A 16,756-nucleotide genomic window follows, 5' to 3' on the forward strand; every position below is an offset into this window, starting at 1 on the left:
GCTTTGTACCCTTGCAGTGAGATGATCCACACAAGAGGACAGACCTTGAATATCCATATCTACACCTGTGTCCTGAACCACCCAGGGGTTAAGGGGAAAAGAGAGACAAAACACACTGCAAAGAAAAAAAAAATGGGTTCAGAACTTCTTATCCCTCTTTTGAGATGCATTAACACTTTACTGGCCAGCTGTACTGTTATGGACCTGGTGGTTAGGAGCACCTGGAATGACCTGATGAGTAAACTCAAAAAACGGAAGTGGGAAGCTCTGGGGAAGTGGGAACTCTGCTGACCGCAAACTCTACTCCTATCGCACACACTAGAAATAGCCGTGGAGCGTACCTAACTCTCCCTAGACGCCTCTTCACAGCCTAAGAGCTAAATACCCCTAAAGATAGAAATAGAAGTCTAACCTTGCCTCAGAGAAATTCCCCAAAGGTAAAGGCAGCCCCCCACATATATTGACTGTGAGTTAAGAGGAAGTCACAAACACAGGGATGAAACAGGTTTTAGCATAGGAGGCCATACTTACTAAATAGTCAGAGGATAGAAAAGAATACTATGCGGTCAGCATAAAAAAAACTACAAAACCACGCAGAGTATGCAAAAAGACCCCCGCACCGACTCACGGTGTGGAGGTGCAACACTGCACCCCAGAGCTTCCAGCTAGCAAGGAAACATCATGATAGCGAGCTGGACTAGAATTTAGCAGTGCTAAGAAATATATTCAGGCAGCAGTAACATCAAATGAACTAACAGGGACTTAGCTTCTGCTGGAGTAGACAGGTCCTCAGAGAAGTCCAAGAGAGATCTGAACCAATTCTGATACATTGACAGCTGGCATCAGGTAACGATCTGAGTGGAGTTAAATAGGGAAGCCAGCATAGCAACATAACGAGAGCAGCTGATAAAGTCAACCTAGTGACCAGCAGTTCCGCTCGAAGCCACCAGAGGGAGCCCAAGAGCAGAACTAACCAAAGTACCATTCATGACCACAGGAGGGAGTCCGAGAACGGAATTCACAACACTAACCGTAGCCCTAACCCTAACCCTAAATTTAGCCCCAACCCTAACACTAACCCTAAATTTAGCCCCAACCCTAACCCTAACCCTAATTTTAGCATCATCGGAGGACAGAGAAATTAAAAGGGAGATTGCGGTTTGTTTGTTTGTTTTTGCGATCGCTGGTAAACGGTTAATTACCGGTGATCGCAACTCGGCAGTCGGTAAAAAAACCCTGAATCATGATCTCTGGGGTCTCGGCTATCCCCGGCAACCGAGACTGCAGAGAAAATCCGACTCTGGGGGGCGCTATTCACTTTTTCCACAGCGCCGTTAATTAACGGCGCTGTGGTTTAAGTACCCTTAACTGCCGCCGTTAAAAGGCGTATCGGCGGTCATTAAGGGGTTAAATATGTTGGGTAGTGTTTTCTTACTTTATAGTCCCATTTGCATTGAACAGGGCAGATAAGCATTGGCTATTGTGATACATACGAGGATTTAACTCTGGGACTCTGTCACCTCAAATTGGCGGGATATTTAAATGACTTTTTACCTGTCCAATGGGCGGAGTTTCATCTTCATTTCTCCACGCCGTCCATCCCTGTTGTCCGCAATATGTTAGTGAATTAGAGTACTTGTGCTCCATAGTTGGCCCGTGAGCAATGCAATCTTTGGTCGCGCACGCGCAGTAAGCTTTGCCCAACTGCAGGCAAAGCCGAAAAGCATTACTACACATGCCCCCGTGCACGATGTCCTGGAAGTATTGCGGGACATAGTGCACGGGCGCATAGAAGTCCTTTTGTCAACTTTGTCATTTTGCTTTTTTATTTTTTGTTTGTTCTTGATTTCAATACATATTAATAAAAAATATCATTTTATTTAGCTAGAATCTTTTTGTATTTTTTGTTAGGCAGCTAATAAGTTAATAAGCTAATAAACAGCTGTTTACACAAAAAAAAAATATTGATGATTCATCATCTGCAGCTTTTTAAAATTTTGCTACATTTTGTTACAAACATACAACAAAATGTTGATTTTTTTTTTTAGAACATGAGACTTTTTTGTGCTAAAAGATCAGAAAACAAAAATAAAGGCCCCAATTTACTTGCCTTTTTAAGTTACTTTTTTTGTCTTGTGGTCTAAATTGCCATTTTTTGTGCCAAATTCTTCAAAATTGTGCATGCGATACATGAATTTTGCACAAAGTAAAACAAAAACTTTAATCATGAGTTCAACATTTTTTGCATTAAAAGTCAAAAGGTTCACAAAATGTTGCAAAAGTAGCACAAAAAATAAAATCACTCCAGGGGCACTGAGGTACATTTGGGAAAAAATGTTTCTACTCTTTGAAAAGCCACAAATGATGAATCGGCTGAAAACATCCAGATGCCTAAATCTCTCTCATAATGGCGAAATAAAAAAAAAACAGACAAACACATAGAAAAATTACTTTAATAGCACCTTCCCCAATACTTGGTTGCGCAACATTTGGCAACAGTGACAGCCACTCATCCAGTGTAATTCTATAAAGTTGGTGAATGTGTGCAGGATTCCTTTTCCCAATAGCAGACCTCAGCTCCACTTAAACTCCCAGCAGTCTATTGTGATTTGCAAGTTATTGTATTTGGTTTATCCATATAATCCTGGTGTGCCTTCCTTGCTGATGTATTATAATCCTAATACTGAACCTGCTTTTGACCCTGATTTTATCTCTCTTTTATTGCTCCTTACCTTGACCTCAGCCTGCTTAAGTTAATGTGCCAGCTCTCCTGGTACTAGACCCCGATTATTACTCTGACTTTGCCATATCTCTTGATTTTACTTCATTTATTTAGCCAGCTGGACTAAACTTACTTGCCTCAAGCTCACTCCTCCATCCAACAGCTATTCAGTGAGGCCTTGTTCTGAATCCAAATATCTGTATAGGGGTTAAAGGGTGAAGACAAGCCCTATGGGACAAACTAATCTGAGTGGCTAGCACAGAGTCTGTCCAAGGTAGCTTTCTTTCAGCAAATGACCTCAGAAAGAACCTTACACGCAGATATTCGTATCAGTTATCATGGTGGTCCCCACAGGCTCACCACAGTCCTTCAGGCCAGAACCCCTGCGTGAGAGTCGAATACACCTTTAACCTCATAGATGGCAAAGGACACTTTTAATATTAAAATACATAGGGGAAAATTCATCATGAGATGATTTTTTGAAGTCAGATTTCCTGGAAGCTGTGCTGCTGTTATTATCACCAAATTTATCAGAGTGTTGTACGATGTTTGGTACCACTGCTTTCTACACCTGTTTTACCCCTTTTACACCACCCTTTATTGGAGTGAGATCTGCGACTGTTTAAAAAGTTGAAGAAAAAAAAAACTGGCAGGCTCATATAGGGAGCTAACCTTGCCCATATTCGAACCCGCTTTTCAAAAGTGGCGGAATGTAGCAAATAAATAAAATTGTAACATTAGCACCTTTTCCTTCTTATTGGTATGATCAATGTTCTACTCTGCTGTTGATGAGTATACCTCATTTTGTCAGTTACGTTATCTTGCTCCAGTATATGCTGGCCGTGAAGATTATGACCAGCTTGTGCATGTGTTTTTTAATTATTAGCTGAAGCATGGGTCATCAATGAAAGAAATACTTTTGTATAAATGGTGCACTCCTTTCACTTCTATAGAAAACTGACAATTTGGTCTTCCTGAAAATGCTAAAAAACTCTTATCGTGATAGGCTAAACGTGGCCATACACTTAGGCTATGTGCACACTTTGCGGCGTCCTCTGCGGGTTCTCCCGCAGCGGATTTGATAAATCTGCAGGGCAAAACCGCTGCGGTTATCCCTGCAGATTTATCGCGGTTTGTTTTGCGGTTTCCACTGCGGGATTACTCCTATACTATTGATGCTGCATATGCAGCAATATGCAGCATCAATAGTAATGTTAAAAATAATAAAAAATGGTTATACTCACCCCCTCTGATGTCCCGATCTCCTCGGCGCTGCACGCGGAGGTCCGGTTCCAAAGATGCTGTGCGAGAAGGACCTTCGTGACGTCACGGTCATGTGACCGCGGCGTCATCACGGTCATGTGACCGCGATGTCACCGCAGGTCCTGCTACCGGACGTCCGCGTGCAGCGCTGAGAGGTGAGTATATCATTATTTTTTATTTTAATTCTTTTTTTTTTACACAAATATGGTTCCCAGGGCCTGGAGGAGAGTCTCCTCTCCTCCACCGCGGGTACCAACCGCACATTATCCGCTTACTTCCCGCATCGTGGGCACAGCCCCATGCGGGAAGTTAGCGGATCAATGCATTCCTATGGGTGCAGAATCGCAGCGATTCTGCACAAAGAAGTGACATGCTGCGGAATGTAAACCGCTGCGTTTCTGCACGGTTTTTCCCGCAGCATGTGCACAGTGGATTGCGGTTTCCATAGGGTTTACATGTAAATGTAAACGCTATGGAAACTGCTGCGGACCTGCAGCATCAAAATCGCCGCAGATCCGCGGTAAAACCCGCAAAGTGTGAACATGGCCTTAAGATACCTGTGTGTTAAACACTAGTGGTGATGGTTTGAGATGATCGAATCTGCCAAGATTTGAATTTGTCAAATCATGTTGATTTCACAAGGAAATTTGATGTGCATCAAAGTTATTATTATTATTTATTTTTAGACCTTCATTGATTCCATGACACTGTACTTGAGGAGGGGTTACATACAAAATACAAATATAAAATACAATGAACAAACTAATAGTGACAGACAGGCACAGATGGGGTGAGGGCCATGCCCTTGTGGTCTTACATTCTACAGCTAATTTAACGTTCTCCATTATGCTCTGTATACATATATATATATATATATATATATATATATATATATATATATATATATATATATATACACTATGTTCCAAATTATTATGCAAATTACATTTTTCTCGGATTGTCCTAAATGGTCAGTGCAAATGACAATCAGTCTAATAAAAGTCATCACCCGTTAGAGTTTACATCAAATTTTATTGAAGAAACCTCCCGGTGATAACAGTATAATCTCCAAAATGAATAAAAACTCAAAATGCACTGTTCCAAATTATTAGGCACAGTAGTATTTCTAAACATTTGATATGTTTTAAAGAACTGAAAATGCTCATTTGTGGAATTTGCAGCATTAGGAGGTCACATTAACTGAACAAAAAAGCTATTTAACTCCAAAACATCCTAACAGGCCAAGTTACATGTTAACATAGGACCCCTTCATTGATATCACCTTCACAATTCTTGCATCCATTGAACTTGTGAGTTTATGGAGAGTTTCTGCTTGTATTTCTTTGCATGAAGTCAGAATAGCCTCCCAGAGCTGCTGTTTTGATGTGAACTGCCTCCCACCCTCATAGATCTTTTGTTTGATGATACTCCAAAGTTCTCTATAGGGTTGAGGTCAGGGGAAGATGGTGGCCACACCATGAGTTTATCTCCTTTTATGCCCATAGCAGCCAATTACTCAGAGGTATTCATTGCCATGCATGAAGATGATTTTGTTCCTGAAGGCACGTTTCTGCTTTTTAGACCATGGAAGAAAGTTCAAGCAATAGAAGAACAGCGCTCCATCCAGGTGTGTAGTATAAAAAAGAAGTTTTATTTTGCCATACAACAGCAACATTTCGGCCCTAAGGGCCTTTATCAAGCATAACATAGAGAGCTCATGACCGGCTTTAAATAGTGTGTGTGCCACGCAGGGCACCAATCACCATTCAGCCACCCACCACCCAATAAAATTTGCAATATATTACAAAAAACAGACATCAAAACACATTAAAATACAGTTCACCAACCGCCCATACCACCACCTTAAGTCACCCACATAAATCCCTTTTCCTCTCATTAATAACATAATCTACTGTTGGTGTCTCGAGCAATCAGCCTCCAGCATCTAGGTCGTCACGGCAACCTCCACCAATCCTTGTGCAGCCATGTGGAAATCATAAACAGAGCGGAGCCAATAAGATTCCATCTTCAAGTGGCGCCAAAAGGCTTCATGCCGCCAATCTGTATCATCCACCTATAGGGATTCTGACGTCCGACCTATCAGGCAATCCCTGACATACCTCAAGGTTCAGGGCGTCATAGACCGGCGTCATCACCACAGGTATGACTCACCCCATGGTCCACGGTGCAGCGGTGGGCGGGACACAGGAGCGCACCGCCAACCGGAAGTATCCGCATCACGTGACCGCGAGGCGGACCTACCATCGGCAGCGCACACCCACCCGTCCACCTACAACACCGCGTCCAGTCGGGAGCGTCACCTAGGTGACCAGGACGCAAACGGTCAGATGACACCACTAATCAAGAAGGCAGATCAAAGCATAACTAATATTAAGACAAATCTCTGCATGTTATCAGCGATCCCAAAATACATTATAACATATCGTCATACATGCGCAACAGTCGAAAAGCACAAGGAGGGGAGTTGATATAGAGCTTCAACGATATCACCTCCTATCCGCTGCTTCCAATATATCCCAATCCTTATGACAATCGACTGTAGCCATATTGCCCTAAATACTGACGAGAAAAAAACAAAAGAAACAAAAGGGGGGGAAAAAGAAAGAAAATATAATGTAAATATATTACATAGCGGAAGGGAACATTAAAAGAAGCATATACCCACTATGATACCACCCGCCCACAATAAATCAAGAGTTAAAAGACACAGGTCTGTAAATTAAAGTCAATATTTAAACCTTTAGGTTGCAAAGACCCTAATGTGTAGATCCATCGTAGTTCCTTCCTTTTAAGAATCTGTATCCTGTTACCACCCCTCCTCAGAGCTGGGACGCTATCAATGACCCTGAACCTCAATTGATTTACTGAGTGTCTATTCTCAATAAAGTGTTTCGGGACTGGTAATTCTGTAAGCCCTGTTCTCACCGTGCTCTTATGTTTGCTAATACGGGCCCTCACCTCCATAGTTGTTTCACCAACATAGGTGAGTCCGCATGGGCATATGATCATGTACACAACATAGCTTGAAGAGCAGGTGTATCTTTCTTTCAAAAAAATTTTCTCTCCCGTATGTGGATGGTAGAAAAATTCCCCTTTTAGCATGTTATTACAACAAGCACAGCCCAAACATGGGAAATTCCCATGTTTGGCTGTACTCAGGGTACTCTGAACCATGGACTTTGAGGCCCCAATATCAGATTTTACCAGCCTATCTTGAAAGTTACGTCCCCTTCTATACGACATCATAGGGTACATCACAAAATTTGAAACGGACGGTAGACCCCGCTGTAGTAGGGTCCAATGTCTCCTAAGTATGTTACCAACACGACTGCTCACCAAATTATACGTCAACACAAAAGGGATCCTGTCACATGTCTGTTTCACTCGAGTTTTCTTCCGGATACTCTCGCGGGAACATCCTATAGCCCTATCCTTATATTTGGTCACCTCGCTAACAGGATATCCCCTTGCAATAAACTTTTTACACATATCACCGAGTCGTGAATCTACCCGCCCCTCATCGGAAACTATCCTCCTCACTCTTAGTAACTGACTCCAAGGCAGAGAACTCACCATTCTCCTCGGATGGTTACTGTCAAAAGATAGCAGGCCATTCCTATCGGTTTCTTTCACAAAAATGTCTGTACCTAATTTGTTACCGTCCTTATAGACTAAAGTATCTAGGAACTGTACCTGTGTCGTGGAAGATGTCAGAGTAAATTTCAGCTCAGGATATATCTGATTCAACAACCCATGGAAGGTATCCAACTCATTAAGATCCCCCTCCCATACCAAAAAGATGTCGTCTATATAGCGCCACCAGGCTCTGACATGGCGCCAGAGGTTGGAATTGTACACGTACCTGTCCTCAAGTACCGCCATGTAGATGTTAGCATAAGTGGGGGCCACGTTGGACCCCATGGCGGTACCCCTCAATTGCAAGAAAAACTCATCCCCAAACAGAAAAAAATTCCGCCTGAGGATGAATTCAAGCAATGTGAGGACAAGCCGTGCACACTCCGGGGCCATGTCAGAGCCCGATAGCACATGAAAGACAGCCTCCAATCCTTTATCGTGCTCAATGGACGTATATAACGACACAACGTCAAATGAGGCCAAAATAGTTGTCTCAGAAATAGTCAGATCATCAATCTTATTCAGGAAGTCACTCGTGTCTCTAATATAGGACCGTGCTGAAGTAGCAAATGGTCTCAATACCGGTCCAAAAAAATAGCCGTATTACTAAAAAGGGAGCCCCTCCCCGACACGATAGGTCGTCCCGGGGGATCATATAGGTCCTTATGTATTTTTGGTAGTATATACAGGACAGGAATTACCGGAGTTTCAACAATCAAATATTCAGACAGCTTATGATCAATGAGTCCCATGGCCAGGGAGTCACTGATCACAAGCTGTAATTCCTTTTGGAACCTTGTTGTCGGATTACATGACAGTCTCTCATATACAGCCCCATCGTCTAGTTGCCGAAGAATCTCAGCCCTATATTTTGAGCTGTCCATTATCACCACCGCCCCACCCTTGTCGGCTGGTTTTATTGTGATCAGAGTGTTCTCAGCCAAAGCAGTAAGGGTTTTCCTTTCCACAAATGTCATATTGTGGGCTGAGGCAGATTTACAATTCTTCTTCAATTTCTCCAAATCCCTTTGTACCAGTTCAATGTATGACTCAATGAAGTGGTTCCTATTAGGTGGCTGAAAATTGCTCTTATTATATAGTCCCACCTCTTTTAAAGTGAAACACCTCCCTGTGTTATCTGCAATAGTTTTAGGTGTATCTGTTCTATCGGAGAAATAGGAAGATAGCCTTAGTCTCCTAAAAAATGTCTGTAGATCACACTCAATCTCAAACCAGTCCGGACCACTTGATGGGCAGAACGATAAACCTTTGGACAAAACTTTAATCTCAATGTCAGATAGGGCAATAGATGAAATATTAACCACCAACTCCTTACTGTCTCCTAGTTGTCCTTCATGTTCCTGGTCCTCATTGTCGTATTCCGTCCTGTCCGTTGTTCCCGGGAGATCCCTCCATTTCTTATGTTTACGGCCCCCTCGCCGGCCACGTCTCCGGGTGTGGTTTTGTCCACCCGTTCCTTGTCCAAAAAATTCTGTCGATGGGCCTTCTTGGACCCCCCCGCCACGGAGTCGTCAGTGGATTCCGAATCTGCAGTGGTAAAGCCAAAGTTCGACTGCTTTCTCTCCTGAGGTCTTCTCCGTCTCTTTGATGTATTAAACCTCTTGTTCCTATTGTTAGGATGCTGATTAGGGCCCATCTGCCAAGAAAAAATTCGACCCACCTTGTAATCCTCTGCATCCCGGAACCACTTAGTCCTTTTGGTGATCTCAATATCACTCCTAAACTTTACCAGGTTTTCCTCCATCTTCGTTTTCACGGGGCCCCAGTCCTGGGTAGTCAACTGAGTCTTCACCTGTTCCTCCAGATCCGTAATGTTCTTCCTTATAACAATCATTTCCTCCTTTAAAAACTCAATATTTAATAACATGATGTCAAATGCATATTTATTTGAGATAGATTCAAATCTCATGCAAAATTGTATATTATCTGGCAGCAGTGTGGGTCTAAGATGGGGTCGTAACCCACGTGGGATCCTCCGGGCCCTGTAGTACTCCGTCAGGGTTAACACATGCAACTCAAATGAGATTAGTCTTCTCCTTTCATTCTCCAATTTTCTCTTGAGCATATCAGTAGTTGGTTTACTCAAGAATGTACTGTCCATACCTGTGTCGGCCAAGATCCGGGCAGCATCATCGTCGGTATATGAAAAAGTTATGGCATTTTCCAGATCACCCACATCTGGATTCCTCATTCCTTCCATCATTGGGGCTGGGTGCACGTTTTTTTCTCTTGTCAGTATTTAGGGCAATATGGCTACAGTCGATTGTCATAAGGATTGGGATATATTGGAAGCAGCGGATAGGAGGTGATATCGTTGAAGCTCTATATCAACTCCCCTCCTTGTGCTTTTCAACTGTTGCGCATGTATGACGATATGTTATAATGTATTTTGGGATCGCTGATAACATGCAGAGATTTGTCTTAATATTAGTTATGCTTTGATCTGCCTTCTTGATTAGTGGTGTCATCTGACCGTTTGCGTCCTGGTCACCTAGGTGACGCTCCCGACTGGACGCGGTGTTGTAGGTGGACGGGTGGGTGTGCGCTGCCGATGGTAGGTCCGCCTCGCGGTCACGTGACGCGGATACTTCCGGTTGGCGGTGCGCTCCTGTGTCCCGCCCACCGCTGCACCGTGGACCATGGGGTGAGTCGTACCTGTGGTGATGACGCCGGTCTATGACGCCCTGAACCTTGAGGTATGTCAGGGATTGCCTGATAGGTCGGACGTCAGAATCCCTATAGGTGGATGATACAGATTGGCGGCATGAAGCCTTTTGGCGCCACTTGAAGATGGAATCTTATTGGCTCCGCTCTGTTTATGATTTCCACATGGCTGCACAAGGATTGGTGGAGGTTGCCGTGACGTCCTAGATGCTGGAGGCTGATTGCTCGAGACACCAACAGTAGATTATGTTATTAATGAGAGGAAAAGGGATTTATGTGGGTGACTTAAGGGGGTGGTATGGGCGGTTGGTGAACTGTATTTGAATGTGTTTTGATGTCTGTTTTTTGTAATATATTGCAAATTTTATTGGGTGGTGGGCGGCTGAATGGTGATTGGTGCCCTGCGTGGCACACACACTATTTAAAGCCGGTCATGAGCTCTCTATGTTATGCTTGATAAAGGCCCTTAGGGCCGAAACGTTGCTGTTGTATGGCAAAATAAAACTTCTTTTTTATACTACACACCTGGATGGAGCGCTGTTCTTCTATTGCTTGATATTTCTATGGTCCTGGATGGTTCCCTGGACTTGGACGGGTGCCCCAGCTAGTGAGTGCTGTCAGCCTTCTGTTTATTTCATGGAAGAAAGTTGTCAGTCAGAAACTCTATTTACTTTGCTGAGGTCATTTTCACACCTTCAGGAACCTTAAAGGGCCCTACCAGCTGGTTCCCCATGATTCCAGCCAAAACATGACTCCTCCACCTCCTTGCTGACGTCGCAGCCTTGTTGGGACATGGTGGCCATCCACCAACCATCCACTACTCCATCCATCTGGACCGTCCAGAGTTGCTCGACACTCATCAGTAAACAAGACTGTTTGAAAATTAGTCTTCATGTATGTCTGGGCCCACTGCAACCGTTTCTGCTTGTGAACACTGTTTAGGAGTGGCCGAATAGTAGGTTTATGCACCACAGCAAGCCTTTGAAGGATCCTACACCTTGAGGTTCGAGGGACTCCAGACACACCAGCAGCTTCAAATAACTGTTTGCTGCTTTGTAATGGTATTTTGGCAGCTGCTCTCTTAATCCAATGAATTTGTCTGCCAGAAAACTTCCTCATTATGCCTTTATTTGCATGAACTCTGTCTGTGCTCTGTTTCAGTCACAAATCTCATCAGAGTATGATGATCACTCTTAAGTTTTCGTGAAATATCTAATTTTTTCATACCTTGTCCAAGGCATTGCACTATTTAACGCTTTTCAGCAGCAGAGAGATCCTTTTTATTTCCCATATTGCTTGAAACCTGTGACCTGCATAATAATGTGGAACATCATTTTTGAGTAGTTTTCCTTTAATTAGAATCACCTGGAAAACTAATTATCACATGTGTTTAAGATTGATTTCAGTGATTCATTGAGCCCTGAGACACAATACCATCCACGAGTTTATTTGAAAAACAAAACAATTAAATCTTTAAGACACTTAAATCCAATTTGCATAATAATTTGGAACACAGTGTATAAAAACATAATACCTCATAGCTCACCAGTCGCACTGCTTCCATAGCCCATCTGGACTTCCGTGCCTCTTTTTATTTTTATTATTATTTAATTAGGTGTAGAAAAGTTGGATTTTGTGCTAAATTACACATAGAGCCTTGACAGACACGGACTCACCGGTGCTGGTGTTTGAGGGAGAGATTCATGAGTTTCTGAAGCTCCAATTTGTTCCCTAATGCTTTCGTCCCCACTGCTTTCTCCAGACGCCTGTTAAAATTAAAACCATAGGCCTATTTTAGAGTGTTCATTCACCTGTAGATTTCTGTAATTTTAGTTTTGTGGTTTCTCTCGCAGAGGATAAAGAGGAACAATTTTGTTATTTTCATACATACTGTGGATCTTTTCAGTCCATCTGAACAGTCTCATGTATAATTGAATCTGTAATAGGGTTTTTGCTACCTGATATGGGTTCAGCATGATGTAGTGCCAGAAACCTTGATTCCAGCAATGCATCAGCTACACGGCTGCTTGCTGCAGTTTTGATACAGTCACCATTTTAGCTGCTGCAGATCTACTGTACGGGTGTGATAGAAACGGTTGTGTTTCTGCCCCTGAAGACAACAATTATAAAGTGGGTACTACCGTGTGACATGTGGTTTCATTGCAGTTTATAGTGTAATGTAAAATATAAAGTGCATAGAACCTTTTGGGCACTAATTTATGTGGTCCTTCTTAAGTATGATGATTAATATACAATTTAATGTATAGTGAAAAGAGAAAACATAGATGTAGTTTAGGACATAAGGTATAGTATGGGGCTTAAAGTTTAGATTAGGAAAGGGAGAATATGCAGTGGTGGGCATATTAGTTGTAAAAAGTAGAGCACATGTTTATATATGGTTAATGTGTTTGAGACCAGCCCAGAATGAGAGGGGGTAAAGTCACATAAAAAGGGGCGCACTTCCTCTCTGGATTAGATGGAGATAGAGATAAGAGTTCAAGGCCAAGGGCTGGAGGGCACAAGGAGTATGCATTGTTCAGGTGGCTGTATGAGTACATGAGTAACGGTCTTCAGCAGACATTCCTTTAACATTCGGGGCCTATGGCTGGAGCTAGACACTGGAAAGCATGCCTTAAGCTGTACGTGTGAGGAGACAGGATGAGTCTTGCGGGATGGAGTATCCCAGGGCTGAAGTAAGCAAAGGGATAGCTCAAACTGAATCGATGCAGAACATGGAAACGTACTGTGCTATATCATCTATTGAACTCAAACTGTTAAATAAAGTTGAACTTGTTATTAAGAACCCAGTGTCCCCTGATCTGTGTGTGGCTGATCCTGCACCCAAGGACGTAGATGGAGCGGAGGCCTCCAGTCTGAAAGTGAGTGCACTGCATTGCACACAGCACAAGATTGATGGACACTGTTTATTTGTGGGGTGACAGGGAGAGGGAACACAGCCCCTCATTCATGATTACCAATCTGGGGACCTTACACTTCCAGTTCTGTGAAAAATGAGCTCTGTATAACTCCACCTACACCATTGATTGGCAGGTTTGTAAGAACACTATGCACATGCAGAAAGCTGCCAATCAGTGGTGGGGGCAGGATAATGCAGACCTTGTGTAAATGAGGGACTACATGATTTACTAGATATCTGGTGATTATCACCTGATGATAAAACAGTGTTTCATAAAATCTAAGAAAGAAGCTCAGTAAGTGGCCTACTGCTTGCAGATTAAGTGGTGAAAGCCTGGCAACAGATTCACTTTAAAACCATTTTTCATGAAACTGTGTTTATTGTTACATGCTGTTATATTCATTGTATAACATTTTACTCTAAGAGTAAAGCATTTTTGCTAATTCATGACATTGGTATTGTCGAAATCCCGGTGTGGGTTTTTCTCCAATCTCTAATCCCCTTCCACTTAAACTGCCCCTTCCCCATACCCGATGCCCTTTCCCAAATGAAGATAGGACTCTAAACTTGGATAATCGGCCACAGCGGCCTTTATTATAAAACATACAAACACTTAACAGTAAATAAATAACATGGGGAGGGTCCTTGAAGCTCAAAATCTGGTGATTAACCATACAAGAAAAATGTAGACAAAACAGACCATAAATTTACTCCAAGCCATTACCCCACTGGCTCGAGAGCACCAAATACCCCGAATGGTACCATTGTCCACTTAAACCCGGGAATTCGGCCCACCGTTGCCAAAATTCCCCCAAAATCACCAGACCAGAAAACCATAATCTCCCACCAACTGAAGAATCCATACCCCGATGGATCCCCCATGCCAATTTAGCACCAACTTCAAGGACCCCTCCAACCGCCACAATGAGTGCATTTGACCACCTTAGATACCCGAGACCCCCCGACACCAAACCGCTATGGCCCTCTCAATACAACTCTGCAAACCAAGGGCCCACAAATCAATGCCCACCACATTTAAATGCACACCATCTCATAGCAAAAATTCCTCGCCCCCTTTCTCCAACTCGAAATGACGTATCGCCACATTCCTGATTACAAAACTGGATACCGCCCGATTTACCTTGACTCTCGCCTTATTGATCTTTTCCACTGATCTAGCATGCCTCCAGCATTTCCATGGGACAATATCCGACCACACCACAGTCTGATCTCAAAACGATACCCATAACCTGAGTAAATCATGCTTGATGTCCCTCACTAACTCGCGAAACGGGCGGACCCCAAAATCATTTCCCCAACATGCAAAACCAAAATATCGGGTGGCTTAACCAACCTGACACTGTGCCCTTCCTGCATAACTTTGTTCCAATCCAATCCCCTGAAGCCCAACCACCTGATGACCGCCACGTCCCTGGAAAAATCGAGTTGTCTTCAAACGCACCGTACATCTGCACGCCTTGCACCCCAATAGACATAGGAGAGGCCTACGATCCAGACCAACAGAGGATTGGAACTCATAAAATATAAACAATACTGATTAACAGGAAAATGCCACACACAAAATGAAAAACACACCCCTGCTCCTCAAGGTCTAATGTAACTCTTGTAATGCCTGGGCTCCCATCACCCAATCCTCTGCACTACTTCTGGGGCTAAACCTCCAACTTCTGCCTCAGTGGCAGCCCCGATTCGAAATGAATGAGATGCAAACCGAGCAGCATCCAAACCCAAAACAGTCAGGGCTTGCCTGAAAACCGCGACAAACTGAAACCTGGAAAGAAAGGACCCATTCTCGTGACATAACAATGGCCCTTTTTTCCCCAGCTGAAAACTATCAAACGTCTGCAAACAATGAATCGGGCACATCAAAGAACTCGGTACTGCACCCAAAACCACCCTTTAACCCTTTCCTTCCTGGTCAGTCTTAGACAGCCTGATTGAAAATTCTAAACGACCGCCATCATTAAGCACCACGTCCTTAGCCCATAGACCTTCTTGTCTGACCCTACTAGGAGACACAATCTCCCCAACCCTCAAAGCCCCCAAAAAGGCAAGAGAAAAGGCCAAATGAAAAAGAGCCACCTCAAAATCAGATACACAGACTTCATCCAAACGCACGCCTAACTGCTCCTACACACCAAATGAAGCCGGGCGCCTACTATCCCCCCCGACTCTCCTTTCTTCTAAACCCCATAATCGCTTGCTTTAAGAAAAATGACTTCATTAGATTCCTATGATCCCAAAGCCTAAAACCGAACGCCAAAGCTGCACAAAGTCTGCCCAGCTTTGCTGCTGACCACCCTTCGTCGGCCCCACACCTCAACCACAATAACAAAGCTCCCTCCTGACTCTCGCCAGTGCTGCTAGATTTCCACGACACCAACCAATTCTCCCATGTACACCATACCAAATGTTAGGCAGACCACGTGCTAGGAGCCAACAATGCCCGGATCAAAGGTTCTGCAGCCCGGAGACCACACTCCAAAGCTCCGGTGGGCACTCCAAACCCGCTCCTCCGCGTCCGGGGCCAACGACCGGAAACGCTCCCACTGGAAACGAGACAAGGAATCAGCAATGGAATTCTTTCCTCCTGGCACATGAGAAGCAGTAACATACGAATTTATGGACAGGCAAAACACCACCAACTACCGAAGAACCTGAATCACCGGAGGCGAAGATGTTGTCAAACTATTGATCGCACACACAACAGCCATATAGTCACAATTGAAGTGGACCCGCTTTTTCTGAAAATCAACTTTCCACAAATGAACCAATACCAGAATAGGAAAAATCTCCAACAATGTCACATTCCTCACCAACTCCGCAGCAAACAATTCTTCAGGCCACCTAGTGGCGCATCACCGGCCATTGAAATAAGCCCCAAAACCAACACCACCAGAAGAGTCAGTAAACAGATCCAAATCTGCGTTATCAACTGTCTCCTCCATCAGCAAAGAACGGCCATTATAGCATGCCAAAAAACTGTCCCAAACTTCCATATTGGCCTTGTGCTCACTGGACAAACGAACAAAATGATGTGGAGCCTTAACACCAGCCGTGGTGCTAGCCAACCTGCGGGATAAAACTTTCCCCATCGGGTAATCCTACAAGCAAAATTCAGCTTTCCAAGAAGCGACTGAACTTCACGCAGTGACAGCTTCTTCAAGTGTCTCGCCTTCGCTACTTCCTCCCTCAAACTTACTACCTTCTCCTCGGGTAACCTGAACTCCCAAATGACAGAATTGATAACAATGCCCATAAAAGAGAGGCTCGTGCACGGCCCCTCTGTTTTCCCAGGCACCAACGGGACACCAAAGCTCTCAGTCACCCAGATAACCATCCTCAAAATAACTTTGCTGCACCTGGACTGACCCGGCCCAATGCACAAAAAGTCATCCAAGTAATGTATCAAGGAATCAAAACCGGACACGTCCCGAACCACCCATTCAAGAAAGGAACTAAAAGCCTCAAAAGAGGCGCAAGACAACAAG

General features: G+C 43.8%; 1 protein-coding gene across 1 annotated transcript in view; it reads right to left on the reverse strand.

Moving 5' to 3' along the window:
- COL15A1 (collagen type XV alpha 1 chain) overlaps positions 1–16,756 on the reverse strand; it is a 1,855,347-nt gene that overhangs the window by 1,394,721 nt on the left and 443,870 nt on the right. The window contains exon 5 of the mRNA XM_077269528.1: positions 12,004–12,093. Within this exon, the coding sequence (XP_077125643.1) occupies positions 12,004–12,093 (90 nt within the window). The remainder of the gene's footprint in view (positions 1–12,003; positions 12,094–16,756) is intronic.

The sequence above is a fragment of the Ranitomeya variabilis genome, chromosome 6 (genome assembly GCF_051348905.1).
Source record: "Ranitomeya variabilis isolate aRanVar5 chromosome 6, aRanVar5.hap1, whole genome shotgun sequence".
Lineage (NCBI taxonomy): Eukaryota > Metazoa > Chordata > Amphibia > Anura > Dendrobatidae > Ranitomeya > Ranitomeya variabilis.